Raw genomic sequence first — 24758 nt, 5'->3', positions numbered from 1 at the left:
TGTATAATTATTCCATTATGCTTGTAATTATTATTATTATTATTATTATTTTACGCGTTTTTCAGTAGATGTATGACGTATGTAATAATAAACTATAATTAGAATATTAAAGTAGGTGCATATAATGCAAATTTAACATACACAGGTTATAAGATACGTGCGGTACAAACTAGTTTAAGTTTATGATGAATTTAAAATACCAGTAATTATCTAGTAATTATTATTGTTGTTTATTATAATGAGAAGGCGTACCTACGAATATTTCAAATATTTACCGACAGTAATAATTTTATTTAGATGTTTAATACAATATTATAAAACTGATAGATATTTCAAAATGATAATGCATATTTTATTACACGATTTAAATTAATATGTGCATTGTGCATTCATATAACATATATTATAATATATACCATATAATTTATGTATTGACTATAGACACGTAGATCATAATATACGGCTTGTAAATTGTACTAGTGTGCACAATAAACGTTTGAATGTATTATATTTTTAAATCACTGTATGGCATTATAAACGGACATGCTGAGTGATGACGTTTTACGTTTCAGACGCAATAATAAGGCTACAATATAACATTTTAATAATAAATTAAAAATTTATCCATTTTCTCAATTTTAAAATAATATTTTAATGAACAATAATATGTTGGAATGTTTATTAGGGATTTGAGGAATACATTATTCGATATAATATTTAATGATTATTTTTTTTAGTATTGTTGAGACATTTCGGGTTATCGTTATTCTACAACTGCTGTATTATAATAAATTTATATAATATCATGTATAAGAACCTACCCATATTATAAAATATCGATATTCTAACAAGTTATTATTATAAAATATTATGTTTGTATTTTTATTTTCTGCGTTCAATTATTTTTGCTTATGCGTGTGAGTTTGGTGTGTAATTTATAACTGTAAATATTAATAATAATAATAATAAGCAAATTAAATATAAAAATGACATGCTTTAATGTACCTACAGTTATTCAAAATCAAAAAATGCGTAGGAATGAACGACTGAACAACAGTTGGATTTAATTTTTATCGGTTAGTTGAACTACATGAATAAAAAAAACAGCATTTCAAATCGGTACTAAAATATTCGTCGTAAATATGAAGATGATGGTCAAAAAATGTTAAAATTTATATCGGGGATTTTATTAGTCCAAGATGGTTTTAATAATCAATTTCCCCGTAATTTTTAGGTATTAGTTGCTTCTTAATTGTAATATAAGCAAGGTAATCGAATCAAGCAAATTTCACAGCATGAGATTTTATGTGATTTTTGACTCATACCAAACGATTTATCGTTTACCATTTACTAGCGTATTATCATATTATTTAGCAGCACATATTTTAATAACTAAATAAACTAACTATGGGAATTTTAATCTCTTATAGAATATAATTAACTCCAATTAAAATAGCTGGGAGTTATGCGGTTTAGTCCCAGTTTTGGATTACAATTTATGGATGAATTCCGTCCGATAATACGCTTAATTGAGTCCGATAGAATAGTAAGTTAATATTGGACTTTCTTTATTATTCCTTATTCTACGTAATGTATTAGTTATTACCTACTATAATTACTATCTTGCAACTTTTCTTCTACTGCTTCATGTTTATAGATTATAGGGCATTTATAAGTACGAATTACAATTTAAAACTTTTAAGTGCAATTTTTTGTAACTTAGAACTTTTTTGTTATACTGATTTTTAATTTTATTCGCGTAATGTTATTTTGGGTTTATTTTATTGGCTCCAAATCCACGGACGTTTTAATTGACAATTTAAAACCAACACTTATTATAGTCCAATTAAATTATGTTTGAGGTAATAGTTTAGATTTTTAAAAGAACATGTAAAATCTTTTGTTTTATTTTTGTAGTATTGAAATATTATTTAAGAAAAAATAAAGATGAAAATAAAGGAGAAATTATTTATTACTAATTATTTATTCGAAGAATACTGTAAAGAAACTAACCACTAAATAACTAATCAACTAACTAAGAATCCTAAAAAAAAAGGGCAAGTAGGTGTCGCTCTGCTGTACATTAGGTTACACAAGTGGAGGATCATTTTATCAAGTATAGGAATTGATAAAATAAACATAATGTAAATTTCAAATATTTACTGTTATTGGTTTTTGAATTACAACAAAATAAGGAAATTGCTACATAAAAAGTTAAGTGAATATCCAATGTTGTAAAAATTTGAACTTCAAAAGGTCAAATAAATTTAATTTGTCTTTCCGATTGACATTTTTTTTGATAAAGGTAGACAAACTTATGGGCAATCTTGTATTAAATTTTCAAATCTTAAATTGATAAAGACTATTTCTTATGAATTTCTAACTTAAATTTGCACATTTCCGTGACTTTTACGTATTATGTCAAAATGTGAACTTGAAACGATTATAAAAAAAATTGTGATCATGTATTTTTAATTTTTTTAATTTTTGTATTAAATTTTCAATCTTTTTGACACAACAAAAACAATTTTATTGACATTTATAAAAAAAAAACTATAAAAAATTAGAAACTGAATGTGTCCGTAAACAGTACAAAACAAGTCAAAATATTTTAAATATTGTATGGTGTATAGAAAATGCTAATATAAACATTCAGTAAAAATACCATGTATACGGTCATTTGTTTTAGAGTTACACCAAAAACCAGAATTTTGTCAAAAATCGATTTTGCATACAAATTCCTGTTTTTCCTTAATATTTTTTTGATTTTTTCTGGATCTTTTGAAAACTATTGGAAAATTGTTTTTTTTTATTAATAAAATAATAATCATAATTTGGGCTTCAAATGCGCAATAAAACAGTTTGAAAAAGTAAAATAATTTAATGATGTTCAATTTTTGCATGATTTTTGTATACAACCTATAATGAGTATTTTTAATATTATTTTAACAAGTCTCTACTCTCCATGTAGTATTATCTTTGAAGGATTACATTTTTCTTCAGACATAATCAAACAATACAAATATTGAAATGTAATATTATAATATGCATGGCTAAAACAAGTTGTTGTTACAAATAAAGTGAACAGTGTGTAATTTAATCTGGATAGCTATAGTGCTGAATCTATTAAATTGTAGATCCAGTCTTTATGTTATATACTTAATATACATTATACATTTTAATAATATTATGATTTATTATATAATTTATGGAAACATCTAGTCTACAACATAAATGTAGAGGGTAATTCAAACTTAATGCAATAATAATAGGCTATAATGTTGTCTATAATTCCCATTATATTATTCTAACGTAACATTAGTACTCTGCACATGTGCAGACAAAACAACTTATAAAAAACTTATGAACCTACCGAAATAGTTAATATTCATTTCGGACACTTCAGGTGGCCGAACGAACAGAGCACTGATTTGACGTCTTGACGGTTATAGTTGCTCACTGTTTTTTTTTTGTCCGAATACCTACCTACTCTTTTTTATTATTAGTATTCTTCACTCTTCAGTAAAATACAACGCGTTTGAATGATTTATAATTAAATATTGAGCGTGTTTTCAAGATTTCCATTATGTTTTTTGAGAAATTAATTAATAAGACACACGTGAAAATATGTTCTCGCCAAAACCAGACAGCATGATATAGAAAAGACCTTATAATACTATTGGGTCGTCATTAAAATTATGCATCGACGCTACTACTCTACTATTAAAAAGTAAAAATGTATTTAGGGGTCTTTATCGAAGAGGCAGTTGAATGTAATTAGGTACTTATGTATTATAATAGTTGTAGTCTGCAAAAACCTGTTTTGTCCACATAATGGTAACATTATGACTATATTAATAATTAATGTATGCAGTATGGTTAATAACTTTAAATTATAACAATAATTACTATATTGATAGATTTATTTATTTAAATAATTGTAAGTTTGATAAAATATTTTTTGAATAAACTATTATGATTATTATATCGGCATTCTGCAGTATTAGGTCGGTACTCGTTTCTATAATATTTTATGATAATGAAAATTAATTATTACCGTGTGAATAGAATCGAAATTGACTTAAATGTCATGAACTTATGATAAATACACTTTAACAATTGCCATTGCGCTCCAGTTTGGTCCTTAAAATGATTATTTTTAATTGTCTATCAACGTTCATCACCTGCTATACAGCTACTAAACTTCACGCGTATAACAGTATTATTATCTATTTTGATTTTCAAGCCGTCAAGGCGAATGAAATTGCTATTTACTCATCGTGAACTGCACCGGCCACAACACGGGTGACGTCCGGTACATAAAAAATAACTAAACGACCGGGCACATGTGAATACCTACAACAACTCAAACAGTTTCCTAATCCACTTATAGGTATTTTATAGGTCTTCCATACCACGTCGCGAGTCGCGGATCGTTAACCATTTTAATCGGATAGGGTTTAACATATTATTATAACGCCGAAATTTCCGTCCGTTTTCCATCCGCGCAATGCTTCCGTCGAGATGTAAAAAAACGTCCGTTGTAATACCTACATTACGATGTATCCTTGTTTTTATCTTCTTAATTATTCGCCGTGTAAGCATCGTAAATAACACGTGTTATTTTTCAATCTATGGTGTGCGAGTTGGGTGCGTACCTACGGGTAGGTAATTGCTAAATTTGTTCTAATGAAATGTGGTTATAATAATACGCTTTATAATTTTGGGCGTTGCGCGCGCGCGCGCACACACACACACACACACACACACACACACACACACACACACACACATACGGGCGTTACGCGCGTGAAGGTATAAAATATTGAGAGAATACCCGTCTATGAGCTATCTATAGGTAACGGGCTGTAACTAAATTTCAAGAAGCAAAATTGAAATTTGTGACGTACAGGTCAATATTACAGTTAAGGAGGTAGGTACTCATACTGATCAGTTATCCGGCCGCCACTGGCATTTATCGGATTTTTAATTTTTAATTGTATGTGTATAGTTATACTTCTATTTTATAATAGTATCGATTAGTATGAACAAACGTAAAACTCCGTAAGTAACTTATTCGATGATATTTTAGTATTTTACAAAAACGACGTATTGTTATCTCGATCATAAAATTATTCTCCTCTCCGATTTCGGTAATAATGGTGTTTAAAACTCTAACACTGATCTGGAAACAACGATTTCAGTCTTGCGAAGTGAAATTTGGGTATATCGCTCGTTATAGATAGACTGAGAGCAGTATACCTCGTACAGAGACACAGAATACCAACGTGTATACCTAACCTATGTTGTGGCACACCACTGTAAACCTATATTGTAACATGTTGTGTGTTAGAAAATGATTATTCTATCGAGTCGATGCACTGTCTGCATCTATGTAGGATAATGACTCCGAGTCGCTTATTATAATGTAACCAACAGCCTCAATTCCCTCTCAAATCGCAATGCACGTCATTAAAATACATAAGTGCAGCCGCTCCATTATATAGTATGCGAGCACATCGTGTGTAGGTATGTTTCGGCGTGTAGGTATATACTATATACATGTGAACTATATTAAATCGATAAATAATATCGTTCTCGCCGACGACGTTTTGACACAAATGAAGTTGTACCTACATATATAATATTTTCACCGCCGTATAATATACCTATAATGCATTTTATCCGTCGGCTATGACTAGTATAATATGAAATGGTAGATAATATATATTATGATTTATATTGTTTATTAGTGAGAGTACCTACCTATTTATTTTTTTTTCATATACCCACGTCGTCCGCCCCCTCTATTATTAAATTTAGCTGTTCGAAAATATAAAACTCAGAAAACGTCGATTACAACGATATCATCATAATTATTTATAAGCATATTAACTATGTGATACATTATATTATAATATACTATATTATACTATACAGACATATAGTTATTCTTAGATATGCCTTAAAGGGCTGTATTCTTTTTTTAAGTAATTTACTTGGAACAATTTTTATTAAAAATCGATAAGCTGATGTATTTTTGCATATTTTTGTCGAAAAATGAACTGTATATATATTATATATGTTTGCATAAAAATATAAAAAGATGATTGTATCATAAACGTTCATGAAAATAGTTTAAAATATCAAGACATTTTTAAATACTAGGCCATGTTCAGTAAAAGTCGTTGAAGTATACAGTTAGGTTAAAAACGTGTTTTCAACTTCATATAAGTATATAACACATCCACACGTCCATATTATAACCATTACGATTCGGTGTCTGTGTGCAGTGGTCTTAATTTGTCAGTTGGTCTTATATAGTTACATGGTTTATTAATATTCGACGAAACACAATGGGTTATTGTAACAATGATAACGATATTATGGGCGGGTGCTCTCAAGCTTATCGAACAACATAACGCCCTTTAATCGATAGGTATATGGGATTCGGGTAAACGAGTAATTCATTTTCGACATACCTGGTTACCATTATTTTCTTGTGCCATGCGGTTACGAATAATATTATGGATTTCTGATTTATGTAAATTATTATCGGCTTTCCTCCGAAAATATACAGACCCATTATATAGCCGGAAACCCGATGATGATAACGACGATGATAATAATAACGATAAATAATCATAATAATTAAGCGGTCGTAGCCTCTTCGTTGTATCATTATCGTGTCTTCTCTCTATTTTTCTCCTCTCAGTCCTCTATCCCTGGCGTAGTGCGTAGGTACCTATATAAATATAATATAGTGTTCTAGACCGTCGATTAGGAGGTTCTCCGACTGGTTCTCCGCCGTAGGCGATAACTCCGAACAACTCATTTTATGAACCCGCTCTTTGAAATAAACAACATGCCACCGCTAATCAAAATGGCGTCCAACGCGTTATGTGAACGTCGTTGCGGACCTACCTGCCTCTTAATCTTGGTCAGACGTCTATTCTGCGCGGGTAAAAGGCACGTTGTCCATAAACAAAACACGAAAAAAACAAAATAAAAATAATTCGTAAAAAAAATATACGGACAGAGCAAGAGACGACAGCGCTATTTCATTTTTATCGCCTCTTTATCGTGCTTTTCAGTAGGTACATGATATAACTATTATTTATTAATTAATTTGACTTGACCTACGTAAAAAAAAAATTATTCGTATTGTGTTACGGACAAAGCGGACTATCGTCTATCGGGTAATGCGTAGGTATATTTCCCGGGAATTACATGATTTCGTTGCGATGTAGGCAATATAAATTATAGCCAGGTAGATTGCTCGAACTAAATATAATGGATGCATGGCTTTTTTGCCTTATTTAATAATTTTAGCTTTCCTTCACTAAGTGGAATAGGCATATAAGTCATACGTTTTTGTATTGTTAATATACATGTTTATAATTGATTGCACATAACTCTTACAATAACACATACATGATACATTATACACGAATGCACAGCGAAAATACTTCATTAGATACAACTTACTAACAAGTAACAACCCACGCGCAGTGCTGAATAATTTTTAAACTTGAAGCAAAACAAAAAAATTCAGGAACCACTTACCAAAAATATAGATTTAAATGATTAATAATCTTTTTAGAGCAAAAAAGTACAAAGTTATATTTTATTATATCTAAATATTTTAAAATTGAGACAATTAAAATCTTTCTTCACACACCACTGCTCAAGTGTTACTTTCTGTAATAAATAATATTATACCTACAATATACCTTAAAAGTTAAAATCAATCATTCAATATTAACGAAATAACATCGCCGTCAGCCTATGGTATATTTGTATGTTATGTTATTATGTTAATATCTATAATATTAAAAATTAGGCATAGTCATAATATTATATTATTATGTGGTGTTTTCACAATAATTTTAGTTGAAATTGAAAATAAAATGCAAATCTAAAATCAAAGCTTTATGATAATCATTACCCAAGAATATTATCTGGATCGCTAATTCTGGGCCAAAAACGAAAAATCAAAATTCGACAAAACGTAAGCCATCCACGAAAAATATATAATATAGTTGTACCTGTATAGATCATATACATATAGGTGATAGGTGTAATTATGTAAGGTTTACACTGTAAACTAGCAAACACATTAATGATAATGTAGGTACCTAATACATAATAAAAACATAGGTAGGTAAGTACCTATAACTATATTTTTTTAGTAGAAACCTAACCTAACTAATTAAACTATATACCTAAAAAACATTATATTTATTAGCCAATATATAGGTATAATTTAGTCTGAACCATATACCTATATTATTAATGAACTAAAAAACCCTTTACTTGATGTCTTGATGATATTCATGAAAATAATATTTTTTCATACCTATCCACAAATGTTTTCCCCATGTTATGTATTTTGTACGAATGTAATGTGATCGAAGATTATATTTTTCGATGACGACTGTTCGAATAGTATACTAGATATATGGAAAAGTCGGGTGTAGGTACCTATGTATATTTAACATTTTAATTTAAAAACGACAAAACAAAACAATATGTATACAATATTCCAAGTAGATTTTCATAATTTGAATGTTGCTGGCCTCGTATAAATGTATAATATGAGAACGAAAAATAAGAAACTTTATTATTATTATCGTTCGACGAGGACAGCTGCGTGTGCAGTGTGTCCGTGTCGTGCACTCTTTTGTCACGCCAAAGACGAAATTTCGTGCGTACGTCAATCCGTTAAATTATTATCGGAGAACGTGTCGGGTCGTAATCAATTCCGAATTTACAAGTATTCTATATTCCCGGTTGTGCAGAGGCAGTCAATGCCGATGGCGTGTTCTGATTTTGCTGTTAAACGACTGATGAGTGGGAGGGGGGAGGGTTGTGGGACGACACAAATGGTATTTCCCAGACGTTGAAATAATATCAATAATTTAATAGCTATACGTACCTACCTATATTATTATTTACCGTTTGGTCTTTTGTTTGTTTGGTCGGACCGGAAATGGGAGAAAAATTCGACATTCATAATATACGGACGTCGGGTAGGTGTTAGGTACCTATTGGCTATTATACGCGGAGAATGCGGAACAATTTCGTTTTTAAGCGTTTTTCTTCGCTGAAACAATAGTATAGTAAAAAGGAAAGTAAAAAGGTGTAGCAGTACCCAGGGCCTTTTTGTGGCCAAATGCGATTTGATTCGGGGCCTGCTACTACTTACCTACTAATTTGAGAGACGAGAGTATAGGTATGTTATATATGTATATTCTCTAAACTCTAAAGCGCAGTGAACGAATTGCGTCCCAAGCTGGGCGTCCTTTTTCATCCGAATTGCGTTCCGATATTATTTAACAACTACACTAATTGTGTCCGAAGAAATTTAAATGACTTTATACTTAATCTAATGTAAATAAATGATTGTCCTTCCCATTTAACACAGACTTAGGACACAGTTAATAAGCCTAAAGGTATGTTTAAAATATTGTTTTTCATCGTTTCGTTATTACATAGATTTATATAATACCTATAAATAACCTATAATAACCTATAAATCAAAAACATTGTTTTTCTTCACTTTATACCTATACAAATATAAAAATGAATTTAAAAAAGGTGGGTAAGTGGATGTTGCTCTGCTGTACAGTAGGTTACAAGTGGGTCACTGTGATGAATGGTGTTACATTTGAATTCAATGATATAATATCATTGTATAAGAAAAACGATTCTGAGCGAAAACGGTCAGTCAGCCTATGATATTACCAAGTATATTTGATGATATTATTGTGAATAAAGTAGTTTATATATATAACCCATTTACGTGGAACCTTGTTTTAAATTTTCAATCCTTAATTATAAAAGTTGAACATTTTATACATTTTTAATTACAAAATAATTATTAAATTTTAAATTTGGTAAATTTTGTCTAAATTTGAACTTTAAATGCTTATAAAAAAAAATTGTGCCTAATTATTTTTGATATTTAATATTTCACTGCTATTGTAAACCAATTTTGCGTAAAAATTCCTGTTTTTCCTATTTTTATGTTGTTTTTCCCGGCGCTTTTGAAAACAATTGGAAATTTTAAAATTTGACCTGCCCAATGCATCAACGATATTCACTTTCCCATTGAACAAGATACTGAAGTTGAAAATCCAATCATTATTTCGACTACTTATCGTGTACACAGACACAAAAAAAAAAACATACATCATTGTAAAATTAATACATTCATCGTTCCACTCAGAATCTAAAAACGTAAAATATTTGAAACAGAAGAATTTTTAAGAAGACAAAATATGATTAAATACACAAATAATCAAATAATACTTTTTGATTGTATCAAAACTATTTCATACTTTCATTTACATTTTTACCACTCCATAAATAATAATATAATATATCAACCTGCAACATTACTTATATATTTTTAGATTCTGAGTAGAACGATAAATGTATTAATTTTACAATAATGTGTTTTTTTTTTAATTTAATTTTTTTTTTGTGTCTGTCATCATTTTTTTTATAATTATTTAAAGTTCGAATTTTGACAAAATTTATCATTTAATAATTATTTTGTAGTTGAAAATTTATAAAATGTTAAACTTTTATAGCTATTGATTGAACATTTAAAACAAGGTTCCGCGTAAATAGGTTATATATAAATTACTTTATTCACAATAATATCATCAAATATACTTGGTAAAACCATAGGCTGACTGACTGATTTCGCTCAGAATCGTTTTTCTTATACAATGATATTATATCATTGAATCCAAATTTAACACCATCCATTACAGTGACCTACTTATAACCTACTGTACAGCAGAGCAATATCCACTTACCCGCCTTTTTTTATTTGACTACTACTACAAATGTTGATGTAAGTATCTTTTAGTACGTTTTTTAGTAAGTACTACATCAATAAATTTAAATTAATTAATTAATTAGTTTCATACGTTTTAAAGTATACTTTAACCTATAGGTATACTGTTCGATAGACGATAGTCTAATATTCATATCGATTACGGATTTAGGAAATGTATACATTGTATACATGTATTTATAATTAAAAATCAGATAATTGGGACGCAATATTAGTAAAGTTGTATTGAAAACCCTTAACGGAATTCTTATGTCAATAAATTATCGCAATTTTTTTACCTGGGAGGTAATTTGTATGCAGGTGATGTATCCCTCTAAATAATTCTCCCTCCTCTTTTCAAATAAACCTATACATTATTAGTACAGTAAGACCTATAAATTTGAAAAAAAATGTTTCAATAATATCATAATTCAACGTCTAAATTATAATATTAAATCAACTGATTTATTGATAACTGACTTTATTATCCTATTATTACCACCGAATAATATTTATATGAAAAAAATATCGTAAACTATTAACTTTTTTTAAAAATTATTATGGTGAATACATTACACTGAAAGAAAAACTATTGGTAAACTTTATATTCCGCAATAATTGTAAACGTTCTACAAACTAAAATTTTTCATTTGGAATTAGAACTAATGAACCACTGTGTCGTATTAAAAATATTGCCTTGTTACTTATAAGTTCTGCAATAACTAGTTTGATACAAAATATAATTTATAAGACAATATTATATTTATAGTTTACAAAATTCTACTAATTAATTGTAACATAGGAAGTAGGTACCTACAAGGCTACAACAATATCTAATAATTTATGATGCAATACAAATCAATATCATATTATAGGTTGGTAGATATAAAGTATGACAGTTTAACTGTCTTAAAACTAATTGTATGATGCAGATTTATACTAAATATTCTTATAATAAATGTTTTAGCTTTAAAATCGAACCATATGTATCGACAGCAGTAGTATAGCTTATCTGCCGCAATATATTATTATTTTTTTACCAATTTTCCACGATTTTCTAATTATGCAAAACAAACATCGTAAGTTACCGCATGTAAAATATTTTGAATTGATACCTATTTGAATTAAATATTTAAATAAATATATTTTTAAAGTTTTTTGAATTTCATAAATATTGCCTATATTGAACCCCTTAAAAAACTCCGGTGAAACGTTCTTTTAGTTATTAATGAACATATTCTAAATGTATACTATTGAAACGTATATTATAAATTTGCATACAAGCATTAGGAACATGTTCAACCGATAAAACTTACATAAATAAACGTAATTTATTATTATTTAATTTATTTAATTGCCGTAATACAATATGTCAATATTTTATAAAATTTGCGATATCGAAACAATTATTCTTAAAATTATTGATATGCCCAAGTACGGACAATATGGCTATACACTATGCAATAATATATTATAATAATGTATACCTACGTGTACCATGGTGGAATGAGTTATTGGCGAGAAAATGTTTTCTCTCCGAGTTCTCGCCCCCCGCAATTAATCTATTCCGTACGGGAGAAAAAAAAACATCAATAAAAAGTAAACACGCATTATTATCAGTGTTGACGGGCGACCCGTAATATGACCGCCAACAATAACGTCTCGTATCGATTTTCTCACGTCCAACCCCCCGTTGGTTTTGTATTTATCAACGACCGCACGAAGTATATTAATCGTAAACACACGAAACATGACATTTAATATTATGTAATCTTATTAGTTATTGTCCATGTATACATGTATTATAGCGTTTCCCTGTATCAGTCCTGCTCGTCACCCTGCTGTATGGCGAACGCCACTGCAGCGATTGTACGTAGGTACTTACCTATATAATAACATTATTCTTACCCCAATTCTCGAATTGTGGCGTTCGTTTTAATTTTTAAAAATTATATATTAGGCAGTTTTGTGTGCATATTATAGATCATACCGATCATGAAGTTATATGTTAAGTACACTAAACTATCGTTGTAATATTGTTTTACACTATAATTACTATTAGGTACTATTATTACTCTTGTTGAAGACCTATTTTAGAACAATTTAGAACAATTATAAATAAATACTATTATCTTTTTTTAGTTTTTTACTTAGTCTTAGACGTACCTATTTATTTATGACGCCACACCCGCATATTATGTCTTGTCTCCGTCTTACAAGTGCGTTACATAACAAATTTACGATCAGCAGATCACGTTTAGCTCCGTTAGTTTAAAAATTAGAGGGAATCGACCTATTATGAAACTCGATGGTAAGAACAGTATTTGTGTTCGTACGTTGGTTTTTTACAATAGCTTAATATATTAGCAAGTTATGATAAAATAAAATAGCGTAAATTAAAAACTGAATAATCGTAAAAAACCAACATACTAACACAGATAATGTTCTTACCATCAAGTTTCATAATTAAGGTCCGTAATTATTGTTTTCGTAATCAATGGTTATTAATTGCAGAGTCATTTATTAGCCATATTTGTCTCCTTTTTATCCTTTAATAATGTATAAATCGCACTCCTAGAACAAGACTGCCACAACTCAAAATTCATGCATTTTGAGTTACCTATGACTACTTTTGGATAGAGAAAAAAAAGCTCTATTAAATGCAAGAACGCCACATTCAATATCATTTTTCATTTAGCCACAATAGAGATGTGTCAGTATTGAATTATTTAAATATTGGTTAATTTTCAATGCAAGAGAGCTATATTTACTTTATGGCAGTATACTTATTTTTATTTATCCAAATTATCACTGAAGTCAAAATTCAAGACTGCCTTATTTCGGCGTTCTTGCACTGAATAAAAACTAATTATCGTGTAATATGTTGAGTGCAAAACAGCAATATTTAAAGTTGTGGCAGTATTGCATTTTATAATTTATAATTGCATTTTTTCATGGCTTAAATTCAATACTGCCATATTTTAATAAGTGGCCATCTAAAAATCAATTTCTGTATGCAAGACAGTCGCATCTCAAAATATGGCAGTCTTGCATTTACTTAAAAAATTGTAAATGGCCACAAGTCTAAATTTTTGGGTTTAAGAGTGAATTTCAAAATATTTGAAAAATTAATATTGTAAAGTATGATTGGAAGTATTTAAGTGTTAAATTTCAAACGCATAAGTAAAAAACTCATTAAAATATCTTAGGTCCAAACTTCAAATTAATTTTTCTCAAAACTATAAATTTTGAGTTGTGGCAGTCTTGTTCTAGGAGTGCGAAATGTAAAATGTATTTATTCGAATTCTGAAATTCTGAATATATGTATATTCTTAAGTATATATTCATAAAGACTTTATTTTAAATACTTAGATTTTTTATTTAATTTAAGCAATGTCCTATGGCGTGATAAATTTCTTACTGTAGATTATGAAGATGATATTTTGAATATTTTGCTATGGACACGTAGGTTTTGAGTTAATACACTTTGTTTCATAAATTAGAAAATAGATTATAAATGTAAAATGTAATCCATAGTAATAAATTACTTAATATTAAGTACTTATAAAATGTTATTGGTTTAATATTATTTAGGGACTTTAATTTTAAAATTATAATCATACATTTTAATGGGTTATTAATTTTTAAAATATATAATAAGTATATTATAGAATGGTGTGTCTTAATTTTATTTTATTAAAATAAAGATAAATTCTGAGCCTTGGTCCTTACTACTTAGAAGTATTACATTGATGCAATTAAAATATTTATATCAAAATTAAATAAATTCTTTAAATAAATGATACTAAATAATTTAAAGAATTATATAATACCTGACTAGTTATAATATTATCACTTATACCATACAATTTCGGATTGAGAGTTGTTACATTGTTGATATTATTAATAAACGACGGTAGGAAAAAAATCATTATTACCTATTACTTATTAGGTACCTATTTCAAGTATAAATTACAAACATGAATTTTTCATCATTTGATTGATTAACATTTAACAATTAACAGTTACCCAATATAAAACATTATAGGGAAGTTGTAACTAATTGTATTGTTTAATTAACTAATGTTTATTTATTACACTATATTGATATCATAACATGGATATGTAAACAATAATTAATTGTTTTTGACATAAAAACAAATTAACTATAATTAACGACAAACTACATTTGTCGCGGTTTCTATCGACGTCCGCGAGAGCGCGACCGACAACCGATCCGGACGCCGCCGGCTAACGGTAGACGGCGGCGAGTGGCGACAGTTTTTGTTGGACCGTCGTCGCCGCAACCTACGTTTAAAATTCGGCTAAAAATATTTCGACTTATAGAGAAATTCGAATTATCGAGAAAATTTATCACACTTATCATACATTGTAAGGCCGGGGCCAAGGCATTCCTGTGAATTATCGAAAATTCGACTTAGAGGTTCTACGGTATATGTACGCAGGACCTCATGCAGTCATGCAGTCATGCCCGCCTGTGTGTTCACTATTTTACCTACCTACTAAATAACGCATAGTTGACATACCAAATTGTACGTTAAAAATAATCCATTTTACACTGTTATTTGTAATATTCTAGTAAATAGACCATTTTCAAGCAAGTCGTAAGAATTTTAAAAGACAAGACGGGTATGAATGTAGACCAGGCAAAGAAGAAAAAATGGCGGAAAAAAATCCCAACCAAGATTTTTTTTTTAAAGTTTTAAAAAATATGCTATTTTTTTTTTTTTTTTTCGTTTTGAACCGACGGTTACGCGGGAATTGCTTTCGCATTAATGCCGCGAGGCCGCCATCGTTTATTTGAATAAAACAACAAATAATACATACATACGTGGGGGGTTGACGGGGCATGTCCCCGACTAACCGCCCCCTTTGATACATTTAGTACAAGAATTAAGGAATTATTTTTTTTGGTTCCGGAACTTCGTGAAACCTTCGAGGGCCGACCGGAGTCCGTCGCCCTTGCAGTCTCGTACCTGTCCGTCTTAGCAGGCTGACCGGAGTCCGCCGCCCTGGTGGTCGCGTACGTCCCTTACGATGCGGTGATCGTCATCCCTCCCGTGGTGTCACAAGTGGGGGGATGAAGAACGTGATCGGTGACACCTCCGACGTTTCGCTTGCGAAATATGGGGTGAAGCTGACCGTTCTTCATCATGTGTCCCGGGTAGCCGACTAGCCGTTGGCCTGTTCCTCTCGCTCGTCGTCTTCCTTGGTTCCGAGAATTGAGTCGAACATGGCGATGAGTTCGAGTCGGTTTGTCTGAGCTTGTGCGAGCAGCCTGGACCTGGATGCTCCGTCGTCGGGTCGACGACCGCACAGGATGTCCTCGACGTCCCCGGGGGCCGGTGGACGTCGGAGAATCCTGCTCATGTTGGCGCGTTCGTCCTCCCACCTAGGGCACGTGAACAGCGTGTGCTCAACCGTGTCGTACGGGTTCATACAATAGCAGCAGTAGCTATCGTCGGCTCGCTCCCTGTCGTACAGATATCTTCGGAAACACCTGTGTCCGGACAGTGGCTGTGTCAGGTGGTACGTCAACCCGAGTGGTGGTCTTGACAGCCAGCGACCTACGTCGGGGGGCAGCCTGTGCGTCCACCTGCCGTTTGGAAAGCGGTCCCATCTGGATTGCCACGCTCTGATGCTGATGGCTCTTTCCTGTACTTTGATGCCGCTTTTGGGCGTCGTGTCGTCCTGGTCGTCAAGGCGCTGGCGCATCCTGGCCCTCTCGTTGGCTACGAGGTCGGCTGGAACCCATAGGCGTGCGCACGGGGGGGGGGGGGGGGCTGCTCCTCCTGCGATCTGAAATTTTCTTCCAAATATTGTTTTTAAAAACATAATATTATACGGCCTCGGGCACTTGTCCCGAAATTTCATGGGAGAAAAAAAATTAAAAAAAATTAAAAAAAAACCAACCAGCTCATCCATGTGTGCCAACATAGAAACCTAAATTCCCTACAAACTATACAAATGGTGATACCAACCCAAGAATTTTAGTTATATATTTATGAGAAAAATTTATTTTAATATTCAAATATTATTGTACAATTATGGCGTGGTACAATTATTATTGTATAATTCAAAAAACTTAAAATATCAACATTTCGGAAAAACGAAAAGCTAGACTTACTAAAGAATGCTGATGAGATCAATTTGATCTCTGAGGGAAATCTTCGTAGCACCTTCGGATTCTGGACAAAACGCAAATGAAAATAGGAAATTTCGAAATTTTGAAAATCTCTCTTACGAGTTGTTTTACATTATTCGTTTGAATTACATTAAATGAAAATTTTTATTTTAAATTATATAATACCCTGCAAGTTTTATAAAATAATAAATAATATAAATATGTACAATATGAAGGTTAAAACTTTTGGTTCTCTTTTCAAAAGCAAAGCTTGTGCTAAAAAGAAAGTTAGGAAAGTAGTCAAATAAAATCTATATGAAAAATAACAGTAAGTAATGGTAATAGAACAACGTTGATAGTATACATATAATAAATTTAAAATTGAAATGTTACATAATAATTGAACAATATAGCTATTATAATTTAAATTACTAGTAGAGAAAAAAACAAGCTTAACATAATAGTAGTTATTGAATCAAAACATTAATTATATAGTGAAACCTCCGAATAGCAGACACTCTCGGTCACCAAAATTTTGTCCGTTATTCAGAGGGGTTACATATTTGAAATTTATTCATCCGTTCCCCAAAAAACGTCCGCTATTGGGAGGTGTCCGTTAGTGGAGGTTTCACTGTATTTTTTATACAAAAACTATTAAAATTATGAATATTTATATTATAATTAATACAAAACTAAATTAACTTATATTTAGGGTTTTGTTGCCCACATACAATTAACATTATATTTTAATTAGAACATTTAATAATTATTTGTTTAAAATAATAAATACAAAATTACCGTAGAACAATTTGTTAGGATTAATGGATAAAACAAAATAAAACAAGTGTTATAATATTTTAGAACGATCAACGTTTATAAAAACTTAAAATATATTATAAATATAATTAACAATGAAATTAATTATAGTTGACCATAGAATCTCGGGCTGATTGTAAAAGATACAACTTATCAAACCTATGTAAAAACAAAAAAATCATATTAAGTAATTTACAAAGTTAATTAAAATTAAAAAATATTTTTACCTGTGGATATGGCCCGATTATGCCTTGTACATATCCATCATTGCGATGTCCAGCCCTTCTCAAAAATCCTATGAGGTCGCCATCTTGGTTCAGTTGCTCCACATGACCAGCTAAGATATTTGTGGTGTTCTCTCGTTCCCTTCTTGATGCACCATCTCTAATCTGAAATGTAATTATTAGGTATATAATTAAGTTAAAAAAAATAATTAAAAATTAATAATCACCCTGAGGTTTCTTCTGGCTTGTTCAAATTCAATGAAATATTGATTTTCAATGATAGTCAGTTTCTCTGTAAGTAAAGTTATTGATCAGTATGAAATAAATAATTGCAATATTTAATATCTATTTTAATAAGACACATGTAATAAAAATACCAAACCCAAAGATAAAAATCAAACATTTTAATTGAAAATCAAATTTTAAACTACGCATTTACTTACCAATTACTAACCAATAACTTCTTTTTGTTAGGTTACACATGAAACACATATAGTTACACATAAACACAAACATATAAGACAAGCAACACATCTTGGAAGTACTACTTCTTATTAGGTTAAACATGAAACATAAAATACAACATTATATAATACATATATAAAAACAAAGACAAGGGGATGCAACATGAACACACTATGTGCTACAAAAACTCACGAAGGAAATTCCAAACGTTAGGGTTTCTTTGCATTTGAACAAGAAGTGTAGCGTGGAAAGACTCCAAGTAGTTGTTGGTTCTATATTCTTCTCCAAAAACACTGATTAAATCTGGACCGACCTGTAACAACCAAAAAGATTCTACATAGCCAATTAAAAAGTTTCTCATGCCTCGTTCAATCTCAGGAAATTGTCTAGTGTAATGAATGATAGCCCTGAAACCATCAGTCATGGAAAATTGTGGACAGCGTGGGTCATTCCTAGTAGCGGGTAGATGAGGTAATGCCAAAACCTAATAATACAATAGAGAAGTATGAAAGAGAAATACAAAATACATAATTTAATAAAAATATCAAACTTATTTACCATTCTGAGAACTCGAGCTGCTACCGGGTTTGTACGAACCAAGTCCAAAACACTATTCATCCTTCGGTGACAATAACGTACAATTGACTAAAAAAAAAAACAATTTTTTTAAAATACAATGATCACTTATTACACACACTTTATAACATAGTTACTTGAGTAAAATGGAACCAACAACATCTTAATTGGCTTTCTGGAAATGATTGCTGAACAGCTGACATCAAAGCTTTTTCATAATCTGTAATAAAACAAACAAGTTCATAATTTAATGGTAAAATATTTCGTACAATATCAAACAGAGCCGAATAAACTTCTTCAGTCATACTCCCCAGTAGAGCATAGACCATTGGAAACGACTAAAAAAAAAAAAAAAAATTTATGAGAAATATATCAAGAAAAATAATGTTGGTTATGTATACATAATAAAAATTATAAAACACTTACTACACTTCTGAAAACCACCTGGACTGTTAGGAAACATTTTAAATCTGCTGGAACACGAGGCACAGTCTTGAAAGTTCCATCAATCCCAACCAATGTCACCGTGGCCAAGTCTTCTCGGTATTTTTCAATTGCAGCCATATTTGCAAAGATCAGTCCAACACTCCTTCCATTGACCACTAATGCTTGTTGAAAGAACCTAATACCAATTTTTAAAATAAAAAGTAATAATTTTGAACATTCTAACTAAAAATAATTTAATGTATTATTCAATTTGTCATTGTAAGGTTAAACATGATGTATTCACAACTACAAATACCTTGATATAATTTTGTTTTTTATAACTGTGAATAATAATTAATGAGTCAAATATTAAATTTGATAACTTAAAATTTGTAAATTTACAGTGAAATTGTTTAAGAGATAATTATGTTAACAGCATTAAGTATAGAATGCTTATCATATTAATAATTATTATAAACAGACAATGTCCTTTAAAAGCAATATTTTAACTACTTGATGATAAATAGAGATTAAATACACAAAAATACTATTCATAGGTATGGGAAAAAAATAACCACAAATGTGTCCATAAAGGCATAAAATATTATTAAAGGTTTTGATAAAAATATAAGCATCTACCTGGAGGTCCAATTATTAATCTCAATTTAAATTACTAGACATTTTTGTATCAGTAATTGTTAATTTAAAATTGAATAAAATATACATTTCACATATTGATATTATATTGTTAATATATTAAATGTATGTGACTAATTATAATAAAATAGTTTATTAGTTATAAGCTTATTACAAACAATTTCATTTACCTAGATGGGGGATTTTGAACTGTAGAAGCATAAATGGCATTACGTTCTTCATTCAGCGCAACAGCAAGTTGTCCTATGTCAAGTGGTTGTAGTGGGAATCTTCTACGTCTCATCTTTTTCACTCGTTCTTGAGCTTGAAGGAATGTGTAGTTGGGAGCTGCTTCTGGGTGGCTAACAGACATAATTAAAAAATACCAACAAAGTAGTTAAAAATTAATTTATATTGTTCATTATTTATAAGTACTAACAAATAATAAATAATATGAATATGATTATATAGATAAGTTTGAATATGACTCACTTGATAATTTCATTATTATACAATGTTCTCATAAATGAAGTTGTAACTGCTGGATCAATTCCTCTTTCACCAATGGCTTCTCTCAAAAACGGCACATTCAGGTCAATCTCTGCAGGTTGGTGATCGTGGTAGTTCTGTAGATGAATCCTATTATCCCTCAAATCTGTACTTACAGTTGCAGTGGAATGACAGTACTGGTTCCGCTTCTTCTGCCGTTCGCATACTAAATACCTATAAATTTAACAAATATACCTATATTATACATAATATAAAATAATGTTAATTAAGTTAACAATAAAGGTCAAATAAAGTTGGGTAATTAATAATTAAATTGAATAGGTACTATATACAAATTAAAAAATAATACTATTATACATACACGCGGCCTCCTCGAGCTTCACGTTTGTAGTACTTAAATCCTAAATTGTCCACATAAATCCTTGATCGGCTTTGAACTCCAGGAATTATAGAATAAGTTTCAGACACTCCTACAACGACAATCTCTTCATCTTCTTCATCTTCTAGTTCCTCTTCTTCTTCATGCAGTATATGATCATCTTCATACACAACTGGCAAAAAGTAGTCATGGTCCACCAAATGATCTGGAAGAGCGACGATTTCTTCGTTGTTCATCATTATTACAAACCTATATGCTAAAGTAAATACACAAATAAAGATAAAAAAAAGTAATTGTTTTTAATTAATTATAACAAATAATATCAGATGAATAGCAGGTAGGCAGTTTACAACGAATAACGAAACACAGAAAATACAAACAAAATAAAATTATTCAAATTACTACTGAATAGACAAGTGATAGCACAAAGTCGACGGAATCGGGTATGACCGATGGTCAAAGTTTTAAAGAGCGTCGTGCGGAAGCACGAACAAAGTCGGCAGAATGAAGTTAACCGATGGTTAACGTTTTAAAGAGTGACGTGCGAAAGCACAAACAAAGTCGGCAGAATCAAGTATGTCAACGTTAAACGTTTCAAAGAACAAACGAACAACTTAAACAGCTAACGGTGGTGCGTCGTGCGTGTATAGAAGCGAAATAATTCCGTAGACGTAGAGTTCGAGGGCGAGTCGTTGTTCAATCATTTCGACTTAGTGCGGTAGCACATCCTTCGATAATCGTGATGGTGGGAGGTGGCTAGGCGGTGGGAAACTGGGAAAAACGTCTCTCAAAAACCGTTACAAAACACAACAATAGAATAATAAAAAGGCGGGAATTATTAAATACATAATTGATATTGAACTTCAAGGTGGTGAATTTATGAATACTAAATTCTGTATTGAAAAATTTGAACTTATTTGAGGTTGGCTAAGTTGGTTTATCATTTTTTTTTTATTTTTTCTTTTTTTTTTCTCCCATGATATTTCGGGACAAGTACCCCTATCCCAATATTATAATAATATAATTTTTATATTATAATGAATAATATATTATTTATTAATATGTAAATAACGAGTGATAACGAGTGCTTATAGATAGCGGCAATCACTGTGGTTTCACGGTAATCCAGACAAAATCGCGTCAATATATTCTACTATCAATTTTTATGTTAATTTCAACGCTATTAACATAAAAATTGACAAATGGCATCACTGTACGATGTTTTTCCAAATGGTAATATGCGTCCCAGCGCATGCGCAGTATAAATAATGGTCGGGTCTCTTATCAATACCCGGATGGTCGGGTCCAAGGTGTATTGATAAGGTGTCGTCACTCTGAACCCCTATCCGTATAAACTCTTGATTGAAATTTTTACCACAGTTCCTATAGACACCAGAGCGCGCTTCCTGTCCTATGAAGGCCTAATTTTTCATACTGTTAAATGCAAAATGCCTTAAAACTATGAATTCAAATGTTATTTTTTTTGGAGTTAGCATCTAATAATTTTAATTTACATTTGTATTTTTGTTTTAAATATTTTTTATCAAGTAGACATCAATTATAAAATATTATGATGTATAATTTAGTCACTTCTTGGGATATTTGCAACCTAATTGAAATCTTTAAATTAAAGATTTTCAAGGAAGAAAGAATGAGTTCAACTTTCAAGAGCATTCAAGAAGTTACATGTGCAAGATACAAGCAATACATACTGGACCCATATCGGACTCAGACTTCGATACGAGTCGGTACGTAACTATTCCTAATAGATACTTATCAAATTTTTCTACTTTAATGTTCATGTATATAATTCTAGCCCTAATTTTAAAAGTAGTCTGGTAGAGTTGAGTATTATTATTTTCTAGTGCACATACAAAATTCTAATAATATAAATTATAATTTTTTTCACATTTTATTATATCTAGGTAACTCAAACTAATTTTGAAATTTTTTTAAGTTTTTTTTGTGTTTTCTTTTTTTCAGCAACTTGCTCATTTTTCCTTTTACAAGCAAATATCATCCTTGTTTTGACATAATATGTAATAATATATTTTGTTAGTATTTGGCTATGTATTGGGCAACCAACCTTTGTCAAAATGTTTTGTTTATTTATTTCTTCCATAACTACAAAATATGTTTAAAAAATAAAGAGTATAAAATGTGTGTGAAGTTTTTTAATTTAAATGCAACATTACAAACATACCTTCTATTTATATATGTTGTTTCATACATTTTTCTTCAATAATTTTTGTTATTATTACTTCTAACTTAAATATAATTTCTTTCAAATTATTTGAAGGGATTAATAAAAATCCCTTGCTTCTTGATTTTATTAGATTATCCTCGGGATCCAAGTTTTGCACATTGATATCTACATCATTAATCAATGATAAATAGCAGTTTTCACAATGTTTGGCAGTTGAAAATTTTTTAGCCTGTCTTGCAATGTAACCAATGAAATATGTTAGGGCTGACATGTCAATACTATCGTTTATTAAAAAGTCTTGTTCCGTGTAAGTATGGTCTAATAATGCATCAAAATGTCCTTCATCTAATAAATCATCAATTTGTTGTTCTAGGTTAACTCTAGTTAATTGATCATTTTTTGATCCTATTGACGTCATTTTAATCAAAGAATTTAACATTTCACCACCACTTATGTTACTGCCTTTGGGTGGTTTTATAAGAGAATAGCAAGAGAGCAAACGATAAATTTGTTTGAATTGTAAAGGATCCGGATGTTGATTAGCTCCACAACCTTGTCTTAAATTTCCAAATAGGTGCTTAAAAAGTAAGTAAGAAAAATTATATAAATAAGAAGTAGGTAACTTAAGTAATTTCTTAAAAATGAGTTAATATATTACTTCATAGTAAGAACTTACTTCAATATTATCCTGATTTATTCGCCTTGTCATTAAATATGAGTAACCTACTTTGTTACATAAATATTCTGAAAGTTCTAATGCACCTTTTAGTGATACCAAAAGCCCAGTTTGTGTTTGGATTGTGAATTGGTTCTGTTTGTCTGTACATGTTTGCCAAGTTTTCAAAAAATCTATGAATTCCTCTAAAACCTAATCAAGTAAAATTATAACAAATATCTTATTAATTGTTGTAATACATAGATTATAATAGTTTTTTTTTTGTCTTTATTTACATTGTTGTTTGCAGGTGAATTACTTTCAAGTCCGTGCATTTCAGTTTTTGAATTCATAATGTCCGCCATCGTATTAATTTTTCTTATGAATTTTATGGTTGGACTACAATGTATAAAATCTGGATGACCTCTGTTCATTAATTCTTCCATACAATCTGCTACAGTACCACTAAAAAACTGAAACATGCAATTGAGTCAAATTAAAAAATGTAAAACTAAATTTTACTCTATTTTAAGTCTATGCTTTATAATACTTTTTATTTATAATGTTTGTAAAATTATCTTATTTTTTTGCATATTATAGAATGAATAACTTACTGTGAAAGCCATTTTGACATTCATTGTTTGATAATTTTGAGGATACAAATGGTCTTTTTTTAATTTAAAACACAATTTAATGTGTTTTTGTTCGTCATATTTGACCAATGATTTCCAATGATCAAATTCAACTTTACCATATGGAGTCTAAATTAAAAAATATATAGTAAGCACCTTATTTGGTAATCAATTATAACTATTGTATAAACATATTAATTAATTTTAGATTGTAAATGTCATAGGTACCATGAGAGTCT

General features: G+C 30.1%; 1 protein-coding gene across 1 annotated transcript; it reads right to left on the bottom strand.

The window, feature by feature from the left end:
• Positions 1-17503: 17503 nt before the first annotated feature.
• Positions 17504-22006, bottom strand: LOC132935413 (uncharacterized). Its single transcript, XM_061001955.1, has 10 exons — positions 21009-22006; positions 20630-20860; positions 20329-20499; positions 19502-19697; positions 19213-19413; positions 19058-19144; positions 18692-18983; positions 18262-18326; positions 18038-18199; positions 17504-17969 (listed from the first exon to the last, which is right to left on the bottom strand). The coding sequence occupies exons 1-10, from the start codon at positions 21263-21265 to the stop codon at positions 17964-17966; spliced, it is 1668 nt and encodes a 555-aa protein (XP_060857938.1). The 5' UTR covers positions 21266-22006; the 3' UTR covers positions 17504-17963.
• Positions 22007-24758: the final 2752 nt, after the last annotated feature.

This window comes from Metopolophium dirhodum, chromosome 1 (genome assembly GCF_019925205.1).
Source record: "Metopolophium dirhodum isolate CAU chromosome 1, ASM1992520v1, whole genome shotgun sequence".
Classification (NCBI taxonomy): domain Eukaryota; kingdom Metazoa; phylum Arthropoda; class Insecta; order Hemiptera; family Aphididae; genus Metopolophium; species Metopolophium dirhodum.
This window is presented reverse-complemented; position numbering and strand designations above follow the sequence as displayed.

Coding starts and splice junctions, on each gene's coding strand:
- LOC132935413 (XM_061001955.1), bottom strand. CDS start 21,265: ATGATGAACAACGAAGAAATCGTCGCTCTTCCAGATCATTTGGTGGAC. Junction 19,698..20,328: donor GTTCAAAATCCCCCATCTAG/GTAAATGAAATT, acceptor AATTGGTATTAG/GTTCTTTCAACAAGCATTAG. Junction 18,200..18,261: donor AAGCCAGAAGAAACCTCAGG/GTGATTATTAAT, acceptor ATTACATTTCAG/ATTAGAGATGGTGCATCAAG.